Genomic DNA, 12,197 nt, shown 5'->3' with positions numbered 1-12,197 from the left:
ATTCTCCCCCTCCTGCCTTCCCTTCCTGGTGGCAGCCTAGCCTCTACCCCCACCCCTCTCCTCCCACCTGGTGGATTACCTTCCAAGCAAACCTCCCTAGAGAGTTAATTGACAAGTAAGGTTCTCTCAGATCATGATTGAAAGTGTGTCCACCCCACTGTACTCTGAGTGGTATTTACATTTCAATGGTAGGTGCTTCAGGCCCTCAGAGCCAGCCAGTTCCAGGGCCCTGCCTGTTTCCATAAGGTGTTGAATGACAGGCTAACTATTCTGAACTGGGTGAAACTGGGTGATGTTTGTTGTTGTTTCCTTCCACCCCTGATCTAAGAAGCCTGTCCATCCCCTGCATTTACTTCATTAGATGACAGCTTTGATGTTCATTCTGACCTGTACTGCCCACCAGGCACTGCTGGGCACCAGCGGCTCTTGGGCCTCATGCTGGCTGTAAAATCCCAACCTCTGTCGCAGAGCCGATGCTGACTCCTGGACACCCCCATGCAGAGTGGAACTGAGCTCTGTGGGCTCTCCTCAAAGTCATGCTTGACAGAACCCCCTCTGCTACGTGGGTTTGGGGCACCAGTCTTTTGGTCAGTCTCCAAAAACCAAACTCACTGCCGTAGAGTCCATGCCAACTCACAGAGCCCCTCCAAGGGCACAGTAGACCAGCCCCTATGGGTTTCCGAAACTGTGGCTCTGTACAGGGGTAGAAAGCCTCACCTTTCTCCTGAGAAGCAGCTGATGGTTTCGAACTGCAGACCTCAAGGCTGGCAGCCCAACATATACCCATGATGCCACCAGGGCTCCTCGAGTCAAGCACAAGCCATTTGCATGACCCACCTAGCTCTACCTAGGTCTACCACCTAGACCCTTCTGACTCAACAGAGACCACTCAACTCAGGATTTCTGGGCAAGGGGGGGGGGGGCTACACATCTCAGACTGGGGAGGGGAGGTGCCACTGGGAAGTCCTAGAAGATAAGGTCTCAACCTGGAGAGCCGAGAGTTAACCAGATGAAAGTGGGGCTGGGTGGCCAGTGTCCTGGTACAAAGGCCCAGAGGCTGTCCCTGCAAGCACAGTTAGGGGCACTCTTTGAGGGCGGGGAGAGCTGCTTCTAGTCCCGTCCTTTTGGGGAGGCCCAGGCCCAGAGTGTGCCCTCTGTTATACCAGGAGCATGCCAGAATGTCCCTTCCTAGAGGCCACGGATGTGGGGTCCGTGGCTGTACTGTCCTCAATGCAGACTCTCAACCCCCAGGACTGGGAGGCAGAGGATAACGTCCCCATAGCCCGTCCCCAGGTGGTCCCAGGTGCATCAAGACCCACAGACTAGGGGCCCGCACAGAAGGAGGGGCCTACAAAACAATGTTTAAACACTTCTTATGATCCGTTGCCATCATTAGAATTTGAGAATTTCAAATAAAAATCCATACTGCAGGCTACTCTTGGGGGGGAAAAAACCCCCCACCATGTATGGTATCAACAGCGAGGGAACAGAGGCCCTGTGCAGAGAAGGCTTGAGTTCTCCAACATTCCCATTGCCCCTGTCCACGCTCCTGCGGCCTGGCCTCACCTTTGCCCCCTGGTGCCCACTGAATGGGGCCCCTCCCTGCTGGGGCTGTGAATAACCGTAGCTCTTGCTCCAACCAGCCCAGCAACAACCTCCTCTTATCGGAGGAGCCCTGGGCAGCAGTCAGGTTTACCAGGCAAGGGGTGCATTAAGGCCCGCCCCTGTTTATGGGGCGGGCGGGGGGCAGAGCCCAGGCTCCAGCTGGGAACAAAATGACTTGGAGAACCCGGCTGGGATCAAAGCAGGGGAAAGGTTGGCTGCCTGGCAGGTCTGGGGCACCTCATTTGCATAAGATCATTATCCAGGTAACCCTCTTAGACTGAGCCAGATTGGTTTTCTTGCCAGCCCGGGGAAAGAAGGGGTACAGAGAGACAGCAGAGTTCTCCAGAACCCATCTGGCCTGCCCTTCTCAGCTTCCCTGCTTATGTCTCTTCTGGGGAGAGGAAGGAAGCACAGGGGTGTAATTCCACAGGTGGGCAGAATAGAAATCAGCAAAGGCTATTTAAAAATCCCTTTCTCGAAAGGGTCATGAGCGAGCTGCCGTGCACCAGAGGCACCAGTCTGCCGGAGACGGAGCTTCTTATTCTGGGGGTGTGCTTTGGGGGGTCAGGGTAAAGAACAGCCGCAAGAAGTTATAAACTTAATGTAAATTACTGTCTCCAGAGAAAAGGAAATCAAGATCAATGAGCGGGCATCGGTCAACAAGGAAACGATATGGGGATTCCCACCTGGAGGCCCCTGTGGGCTTGGGCATATGAGTACGACAGGATGTGTAGTAAATAAATTGTTTCGGTCACCTACACCACCACCGTCCAGACACCAACTAAAGCGGCTAGAAGCACACAGGTATCAGAGTGCTGGACGGTCCCTGCTGGAACCCCCGATGCAAGGATACTGGGAATGGCTAGTTGGTCGAGTTCCCTCCCGGATTGCCCCAAATCTCATCACCATCACTGGACTGTCAATAAATATCTGTACAGCCGTTTCATTAGTCTACGACTGCCCCACAGCAACAGAACGGGCACCTCTGTGGGCATATCTTGCTTGTGCAGGTGGTCTTTTCATTTACCAGTCTTTGGACGCCATCGATGCCATCGATGGAAACAAGCCAGAGGAACCACTAGTAGCGCTCCTTTGGGAGAACTTCCTGATGATGGCTGTGGTTCGCTGCCACCAGTTGTTGTGGAACCTGCATTGCGGTGCAACTGGGGACAAACCCCGATCGGATGTTTTTTGTTGGTTTGCTGGGACATTCGTGTTCTATTGTGCACACTGGCAAACATGTATCAGGAACATCGTGATTTGGAATAATTGATGGGACTGAAGTGCAAATCTTCATCATAATCACGCATTTGCTGGCAGTGATTGGAGGACCACCTTTTTGGCAACCTATGATGCCAGGGCTGAACATTCCAGTGGAAAATCGTCCTGCACTTTGTCCTGCAGCAGAGGCCATGTGTTCCTGTACAAGTTACTTCTGTGTATCGTCACAGGCGGGGTTGGCAAAAATGGATCCAGAGCAGGAACAAGTGTCCTTCTCCTTTTCTCGTATTGGGTCAGTGATTTCATGCGCTGCAATGATACACACGAAATCAGCAGTTCGGCTTTTTGAAGAGCATCCTGGTCTTTATATACTGACATTTGGTTTCGTATCTGCTAAAATCACTAATAAGCTTGTGGTTGCACATATGACCAAAAGTGAAATGCATTTGCATGACGCAGCAGTTATCGGTCCAGCACTTTTGTTTTTGGATCAATATTTTCACAGCTTTATCGATGAGTATATTGTCCTTTGGATTGCTTTGGTCATCTCGTTCTTTGATTCGGTGCACTATTGTGTCAATGTCAGCATTCCAATTGTGTCTCACCTTCACATACACGTCTTCAGAATCAAGGTCCCCACAGCTTATTCTAATCATCACTAATGATACAGAGGGGTTATGTAGGAAACTCATGTTTCCTGAAGGGGTGAATCTGAACATATCAAGGAGAATGGGGCAGATAAGAACAAATATAATTTATAATAATCAGTGTTGTATAACTTTCACTCTTCATTATTGGTAACACTCCTTAATGACCCTGAGTGAGAACGGGACTCTCCAGTCCCATCCTGTAACTTGTACATGTGGTCATACAGGGTTTGGCTCAAGAAAGCATGCAGGAAAAAGGCCATGTGCTTGTAATCATCCTGGATTCTACATGAAATTGTCATGGGGAGCAGATCCCCAGTGATGGAGATTTCTAATGTAGAATATTTTCAGGCCAAAAGATGGTTACTTTATAATTTTAACTAATCATCTTTTATTGACTTCCATGTTTAATGTCTTCTCAGGCTTTCTTTACTAGTGAACTCAGCTTGTGGCGCAGATAAGTCCCACTAGCTTGTGAAGTGGAACCGAGTGATAAGGACGTTGGGTTGGCCTTGAAAGACTTCCTATGGTTACAGTGTTGAGGCAGTCACCGTTTAATTGCTCGAGAAGGAATATCTCTCGTGGGCTTGGGAAATCCTGTCAGCATGCAGAATAGAGTAACTTTTCCAATCCACTTTATTTTTTAAAATAAATGTATGATCTGAAAGCCAGCTTTTTTAACCCCCCTCAGTTTTATCCAGTGGAAAGATAAACTTGTTTTAATGCCATTTTTAAAGCATCTTTTATTTCTGTTCTTTAATAAACAAGAAAATTCAATTTTAAAAAATCCCTGTCTCCACCCATTTAGTAAGTGAGTAAGCCCACTGCCAGAGTCTATTTTGACGCACAGGGACCCAGGAGCCAGAGCAGAGCTGTCCCAAAGATTCCTAAGGCTGTGCCTCTCTACAGAAGCTGACTGCCACCTCTCTCTCCCAAGGAACAGCTGGCGGGTTTGAACCACTGACCTTTGGGTTGGCGGTGCAGCACTTTAACCAAGGAGGTCAGATACCGAGCAAGAGCACACCTCGCATTTCTGCCAGAATGGCTGTTCGTCTGGTCACCACAGTCTGCGGCAGATATTGCTGGGGTGTCTACTCTGCACATGACACTAGGAAAGATGTGTGGGTTGCAAAGGTTTTTAAACAAAGGACTGTGAGTCATCTTTCTACGGGAAGCCACAGCCGCAATCCACTTGGATTGTGTTATATTAACCACGACGGTTCTTGAAGAAGCTGGCAGGTACTATTCTTTTAACAATGGTTTCCTCCCAGAGCATCTGTCATCACAGGACGCATTCAGAGACCTTGTAAAGAAGAGGCTCACTTCCATTTGGAACGATTGTCCTGTACTGGAGACTTAAATGTGCCCGGCCCTGTTCTACGCTGTTTCTTGACCTCATTATAACTCCTTGCGGTGGGCATGCTCTAGTCTTAACCCGATTTTTGGAGTGGGGAAATGGAGGCACCATGAGTTAAGTCCCTGGCTTCGGGTTGCACAGTCAGGAGGTAGATGCTGGAGCTGAGATCAGAACCAGGACCGCCAACTCCAGCCAGAAACTGTTCCTACGTGCTCCACTCGCCAGTCCAAATAGCCCTGCGCCTGGAAGAATCGAAAAGAAGAGTGATGGCAAGGATTAGGGAGATGATTTAGACACCAAAGCGGAAGAGATGGGCAGAGACCAGTGAGTAGTGCACCACTGGAGAAGCAAATGCTCACCTTCCATGGGGAAAGGCCCTGGCTTGATTCCCACCCAAAGTACCTCCTGAGCCTCCAGCAGGCATGTCAGTGGACGTCCGTCCGTGTGCCACTGCGATGCTGACCTGCTTTCGGTGGAGTTTCCAGATTAAGGCAGATCAGGAAGAAAGGCCTGGCCATCTACTTCCAAAGCGCAGCCCTTGAAAACCCTCTGAAGCCCAGCATTCTGACCCACAGTCACCCACAAGGACCAGCAGCCTTTTGTGCTCAATGGTCACTGACAACAATGAGTGCCCAAGGCAGAAAAAGCCGAGGGGCTTGCCCACATGGACACAACTCAGGAGTCGGAAGAGTCAGGACCACAGCCTACCTCTGCCTGGAAGCCTGGACACTTGGGTGGTCACTAGCTTTCCTTCCCAGAGGCTGGCTACAGGGGTGGTGGGCTTCCTCCTCCCGAGGCTGGTTTGTTGAGACACCCAAACCTCCTTGTCAGGATGGGCACTTTATCTGCAGCTCCCAGGCCTTGTGCACACTCTCAGGGAGGTGCATTATCATCTCAGAACAGCTGACCCAGCATAGGTCTCCGAGCCGGCACTGTTGACCAAGGGGGGATGCTGGCAACGGAACAGGCCAAACAATACCCAGCCCCTCCACACATGAAATCTCTGGCCAGAGCCCCTGAACCCCCAGTCAGGTCAAAAAGGACCCCACCCCACACACACACCCATACTGAAAGTGACCAGCTCAAAAATAAGTAACCCATTACTTGAACGTAGAACCCACTCATAAATTGAGGGAACATTAGTCTACCAAGAGCCCAGGCAACTGCAAGAAGATTCTGCCATTCTGTGGCTGCCCTGGCTTAAGGTCATAGGGGTGGGGTAAGAGTGTCACTGTACTTCCAACCAAGCCTCCCAGAATTGCAGTCTGTACACTAGACAATGAACTCTGCTGTAGGAGTGGGACTTTATCTGGCAAGAAGATAGATCCTGAGTTTATACTGAGTGCTCCAAGGAGCATAGCAGACCAGGATGGACAAAATTGCCTCACCTCTCATCCTGCCCGTCCCTACATCCAAAGAGTAGGTCCTTATTTATTGATGAGCACCAAAGACAAAGAGCCCGGGTGGTTATAGAGTGGTTACACATTGGACTGCCATCTACAAGGTCAGCAGTTCAAAACCACCAGCTGCTCCGAGGGAGAAAGGCAGGGCTTTCTAAACCTATAAAGAGTTACCATCTCGGAATCCCCTGGGGGTGGTTCTATCCTACCCCATAGAGTCCCTATGAGTCTGCATCAGCTGGATGGCAGGGAAGAGGAAGAGGAGGAAGGAGGTCCAATCTGGATCATCCCTTTCAATAACAAACTGTGGACACCAGTGGGTCCCAGGAATAAATTCTATGTATACGGATGGGCTGATCACCCCTTTTCCCCAGCTCACCTACCCTTCCTTCATACAAACATCCCACTCACAGCCTCTCTCAGACCCAGCCCATCTCCGACAGGCTGAATGTTTACTGATTGTGACCATGAAGGCAGGGTGTGAAATGAGGCAGGGAATGTTCAAGAGTCACCATGCTTAGAACTAAAACAGAGCCCACCACTTTATAGTCAAGGGAGCAGGCAGGGCAAGGGGGGCTGGGTAGAATAACTTAGCCAAGTCAAAAATAGGAGTATACTTGTGATTTCCAGTGGGAACTGCTGGGCCAGGACAGGGTAGGGGGTGGGAAGGCTGAGTTAAAGCGTCGTGGAAAGAACCAGCGCTGGGGGGTGGCAAGGAATGTTCTCATTTCCTTGTGCAGAGTCTATCCACATAGCCAAAGGGAGCTCGGAATTGGTAACAAACCTTTGGCTCACACACCAGTGTTTACTGCCAGAAGGGGAGGGTCTTTGCTAACGTGTGGCAGGCAGCCAGGGAGTGCACAGATCCTGAGGCCCAGCCGCTCATGGGTAATCAGACAAAAATGGCAAGTTGTGAAGGGCAGACCTTGGGATGACCAAGAGAGCCTTTACCAGAAACTTCCAGAGCAGCCTGCTCCGGGCTGGAAAGGGGCTCAGTGTCTCTTCCTCTGTCCCAGAACTAGGAGAGACCGACTGAGCCTTCATCATTTTTAAGATACTCCGTGCCTACACTCACCAAAAAAAGAAAAAGCATGCTTGTTGAATGGATGAGAACTAGTGAATAAGGGAAGGAGTGAAACTGAGGCCCAGTAAGAGCAGGATGCAGAAGACGGACATCTGGCTAGCCTTGGGATGTTCAAAGGAGAACCCTGTTCATGTCTGGTATTTTCACAGGGAGCTATTTGTCTCTGGGAGTCCTGGTGGAGGAGTGGTTACACACTGGACTGCTACCCGTGAGGTCAGCAGTTTGAAACCACCAGCCAGCTCCTTGGGAGACAGAGGAGGCGTTTGACTCCGGTAAAGAGTTAGTCTCGGAAACCACGGGGCAGTACCACCGTGTCCTAGAGGGTCGGCATTGACACCGTGGCAGTGAGTTCAGTTGGGTTTTGCTTGTAAACACACACAGGGGAAGTAAGGAGGCAGGCCCCAGGGAAGAGGGCTTGTGTGGGAACTCAATTTTTCTTTTGAACCAGTCAGATTCTAGGCCTCCTGAGTGCCTGTGACGGAAGATAGGACACACACGAAGGTGTGGATCTGAAGGGGGCACGCAAACTAGTGAGCTGAGCACTCTGCTTTCTCTACACCACACGGCTTCATCTGCTACATTTTTATTAAAGTAACAAAAAAGAAAGTGTACATTTGTCCATAAAGCTGCACAATCTTCCATATAAAAACATTATTGTACAAGGAGTAACCTTTTGTCTTTTTCTGTCAGAATAGCTTATGAACAGACTACCATTCTTTATTCACTTTTCACACTTAATAAGAGACACAGGCCTGCTCAACAGCCCACCCAGCTCTGGGGTTTTCCTCATCTTTAAAGTGAACGTTCAAAAAGGAAGAGGGAAAAGCGTCAGTGTGCGAGACCGCGTGCATTTCTGAAAAGGCAGAGGGACCTGCTCGCAGACCAGAGGCGAGGACACAATCTGCAGCGATTCACAGCTTCGTTTCAGCCCCTGGACCAGGCAAGCTGCTCCCGGGGCTGTGGGCTCCAGGTACACTTGACAGGACTCGGGACTGGCAGCAGGGCCTGGGAAGGCAGCTCCGGCTTTGGAGTTGAGGAGGCAGAACTGGCAGGGACGGCTCTAGAGAGTGTTTGGTAAATAGCACCTTTTGGAATCATAATCTGGGAGTTCAGAAATCCACCACAGGGGACTGGCAGAGGAGGAGGGCAGCGGGGAGGTGGGGAAGGAAGCCCCCCCACACACACACACACACCCGCGCCCCGGCCCCCCTCACTCCAGGCAGGCACAGGAGTCGGCCAGAGGCTAAAGCTAGGTGTTTCAAAAGATGGTTCCGTTTGGGAAACGGCAAGGGCTTCTGACCACCCCTCACCAAAGTCACTGAGAAACTGCGGGAACGGGGTTGCTTCCCAGGGGAGTGTTAAGTTTTCTCCTCCAACGCAGAACAGCAAATATTGCACAAGTCTACAGACAAATTTGGATCATCCTGAGAGAGGAAGCCACCTCTCACACAGGTGTGCTCCGCACCAGGGAGAAGGGAAAAACAATGCCCAAGTTTTGGCGGTTAGTGTCAGCGTCCCCGCAGGGCAGGAGTACCCAGTAGCGCACAGCCCTCTCCCATCCGCAGCAGGCCAGAGCGCCCAGGACAGCTGGAGCAGTGACTCCCGAAGCCAGGGCACCAGGCGGCTCTGACAGCCAGTCCTCCACTCTCCTGGGACTCGGAGGCCATATTGCACAGTGACTGAGAACTCCCATCCCAGAGAGCAGGGTCGCCATGGGACCCAGCCAGGAGAAGGGAGGAGGCTTCAGAGAGATGGGCTGTTGTGCTTTTGAAAAGAAGGCAGTCAGAAAGAGCCTGGAGCTCCCCATAGCTTTGGGGTTACCTCTTAAAGGGGTAGTAGCAGCAGCATTGGGACTTTGCATGTGGTTCCAGAAAGAAGGGTTTTGGCCAGAAACCATCCCGGGTGGATACTCTTTGGGTCCCAAAAGCCAATTGCAAGTCAACCCCCCACATGATTCACCACACAGACATACAGAGCAGCAAGTAGCAAAGTCAAGGTTTTGCATGGAGTACCCTTCAGTCTCCCCCCCAGTGACCTCCAACCCCTGCCTTGCTCCTCCACACCATCCACCTTGGGGCCCCCACAAAAAAAGCTTTAGCTCCTGGACGGGAAGCAACATGTTCAGCAGCAGCACCACCACCCCCAAGGGTAGATTTAGAAATAAGTCAAGGCTTAAAGAAAAGCGGCTTAGGACAGAAAGGAGGAGAGGCCTTCTCCCTCTGCCTAAGAACCCACTGGGGAACAGGATCGCGAAGCCCAGGCTTGAAGCCCTGAAGAAGAGCAGGCCGGGGCTGCAGATGACTTGGCTGGGGGGCATGACATTGGGACTGAGCTTCCCTTTCCCGACCTGGGCAAACCCTGACCGCTCTCATTCACAGTGGCTAACCTTGCTTGCCTCAACCCCCTCCTCCCCTTCTCCTTTCCCTCTCCTGCTTCCCCTTAGCTGCTCCCCTCCCCAAGACAGACCCTGGCTCCCAGACTCGAGCACACAAACATTCTCTCCAAAGGCACCTGGGGAAGCTACTTCCACGCAGCTCCCTTTAAGGATCTTTTTTTTTTCCTTTAAAAAAAAAATCTTTTGGTTTTTTTTTTCCTCCTTTTCTTAAAAAAAAATAATATCTATATAAATAGCTCTTCGTTTTAAAAATACAGTTCCCCAGGCTGAGGTATGCGGTGGCCTGTTGTCACGGCAGGGTGAGTACAGTGGTGTGCCAGGGCGAGAGGAGGGGTCTAACTGGAGACCGCCATCACGTAGTTCTTGGAGGGGCTGCTCCTGCCCAGCATCATTTGCTTCTTGCAGGTAAGGAGCCCATAGGAGGCCGCCACCGGAGCCTCCTCGTACAGGACACAGATGGAGCCATCCTCCCCGATGCGGTAGGACACCTCATAGGGGTCCACCCAGAGGGTCAGCTCGCTAGGCAGCAACCGGAGCAGCTCAGGCTGGCTGAGTCCGATCTGGCTGGCCACCTTGCTGATGATTGGGTCCATCTTGTGGTTGATACGGATGCAACGGTAGCCGGAGCCCTTTGACGGCTTTTCAGGAAACCAGTGGTGTTCGTAGTGCTCTGCAGAGAGGCGGGCAAGGAGAGGGGGGAGGCTCGGGTTAGAGCAGCTGGACCACAGGGATTAGGATGGGGAGAGAGGGGGAAGTGGGGGAGGAGGGAAGGAAGGAGCAAGGTGGTTTCTACTGAGCCTCCTGGAACTTTCCTGATAATCCATAGCAGAGAAAACTTTATGGGCACTGGATAGACCTCCCCTTCCAAGACGTACGTGTGAAAGGGAGGAGTGTGTATATGAATTGCAGGGCGGGGGGTGTGGGGGGTGGTGGCAAGAGTGAGGACTCCCAGAAGTCTGGGGCATTCCCCAGTCCCCAGTGGCCAGTATATTGCTTTTGGCATGTAGTCAGTTATAAGGAGGCAGGGGTGTGACCAGGTCTGGCATGTCCGGGCAGAGCCTTTAGACACACAAACTGAAGCCAGCCAGATCGGACTCAGGGCCCCCAAGTTGGCCAACACTGTGGGGCCCACAGTAAGTCATTGAGTCCCTCACTGTGCCCAAGTGCTCCCCTCTGACTCCATCAGAAGATCCGGGGGTCCTTCACAGGGGGTAAGGGGGTTAAAAAGCGGCTGGTTTTGCTGAAACAGCTGTGCTCCTCAGAAGGCAGGATCTGGATGAGCATGTTCAGAGATGGCTACTATGGCTACGGCTGCCATGGCCTAGAAACAGCTGGACGGCTCTCTCTCTCCCCGAGTCAGCCAGCTGCTTATCTCTGGTCAACCTCTTGCCTCTCACACACCTCCTCTGGGTCTCCTCAGAGCCCAGAAACTACATACTGGGCTCACTCGGGTAGCAGATGTCTGAAGGAAAGCCAGGGGCACAAAGGGGCCCAGATTCAAACTACATGAGAGTCAGCACCCCAGACTGGCCCGGGCAGACGCACGACTGGGTCTGCAGGTTGTTGAAACGGATCATTTGCTCCGCCTTTTCCCATGAGGGCACCAGGTGGCGGAGCTTTAAGGGTCCCTTACGGGTCTCAAGGGTCCACTGAAGAGAAGGCAACACTCAAATTGGCAAACACGCCCTCCTTCTTGGGGTGGGGGGGAGCACAAGTCGGGGTGACATTTTCAGGAGTAGGGTCTGTCCCCTTGACCCCGGGCCGAGATCTCAGAGCAGGAGAATTGGAGAAGGCGTGCGGGTGGAGGGGTGGGACCGGGGGCGTTGAGAAGAGAGGAGACAAGACCCCGGGGAGTAGGAAGTTGCGGCAAGCCAGGGGTCAGAAGAGGGAAACCGAGTCCGAGGAACCCGGCCCCAGGACGGGAAGGGCGGCCCAGGCAGGGAGGGGGCCGCGCTCGGGTGGCGGAGTTTGTCGGGTGCCAGGACCCTCGGAGCGTACCCACCTGTTAGTGCCTCTTGGAGAGCCCCGCTGAAAACCTTAAGTCTTTCCTCGCTCACGCAGCCCCGGGTCCTCAGGAGGCTGGAGAGGAAGCCCACGGCGGCGGCGATCTCCGGAACCATGTCGGTTCTCTTCCCGGTCCAGTGGGTCTGGTTCATGTCGTGCGCGGCTGGGAGTGTTGTGAGGTCTCCGGGTGGGACGCGCCGCTACTCGCAAGGGCTGCAGGACGGACGCCTGTAAGAGAGCGCTCGCCGGCCGGCTCTCCGGATCTGCCCGCACTGTCCGGGGGCCGCGCCTTTCATACTGTACGCCCCGAGGGGGCGGGGCCCGGGAAGTCGGCGGCGCCGCTCATTCGTCGCTGCGAGCGGATGGGGGCCGGGCCGGCCGTCTGCCCCGCCCCCACGCACCGCCGCGGGCCCGCCTCCCGCGCAGCCACCAGCCCCGCCCCCGCCTCCTCCGAGCTGAGGTCATCGTCCGCTGACGTCAGTGC

General features: G+C 52.9%; 1 protein-coding gene and 1 pseudogene across 1 annotated transcript; one reads left to right on the top strand and one right to left on the bottom strand.

The window, feature by feature from the left end:
- Positions 1-2,246: 2,246 nt before the first annotated feature.
- On the top strand, positions 2,247-3,488 carry LOC105978359 (annotated as a pseudogene).
- Positions 3,489-9,729: 6,241 nt separating this feature from the next.
- Positions 9,730-11,956, bottom strand: BTG2 (BTG anti-proliferation factor 2). The gene is made up of 2 exons (XM_004699821.2): positions 11,712-11,956; positions 9,730-10,379 (listed from the first exon to the last, which is right to left on the bottom strand). The coding sequence occupies exons 1-2, from the start codon at positions 11,863-11,865 to the stop codon at positions 10,045-10,047; spliced, it is 489 nt and encodes a 162-aa protein (XP_004699878.1). The 5' UTR covers positions 11,866-11,956; the 3' UTR covers positions 9,730-10,044.
- Between the last annotated feature and the right edge of the window lie 241 nt (positions 11,957-12,197).

The sequence above is a fragment of the Echinops telfairi genome, unplaced genomic scaffold (genome assembly GCF_000313985.2).
Source record: "Echinops telfairi isolate 266 unplaced genomic scaffold, ASM31398v2 ScPeMD7_7424;HRSCAF=8462, whole genome shotgun sequence".
In the NCBI taxonomy this organism is placed as follows: domain Eukaryota; kingdom Metazoa; phylum Chordata; class Mammalia; order Afrosoricida; family Tenrecidae; genus Echinops; species Echinops telfairi.
Note: the sequence above shows the minus strand (reverse complement) of the source record. Positions and strands in the feature narration are given on the sequence as shown.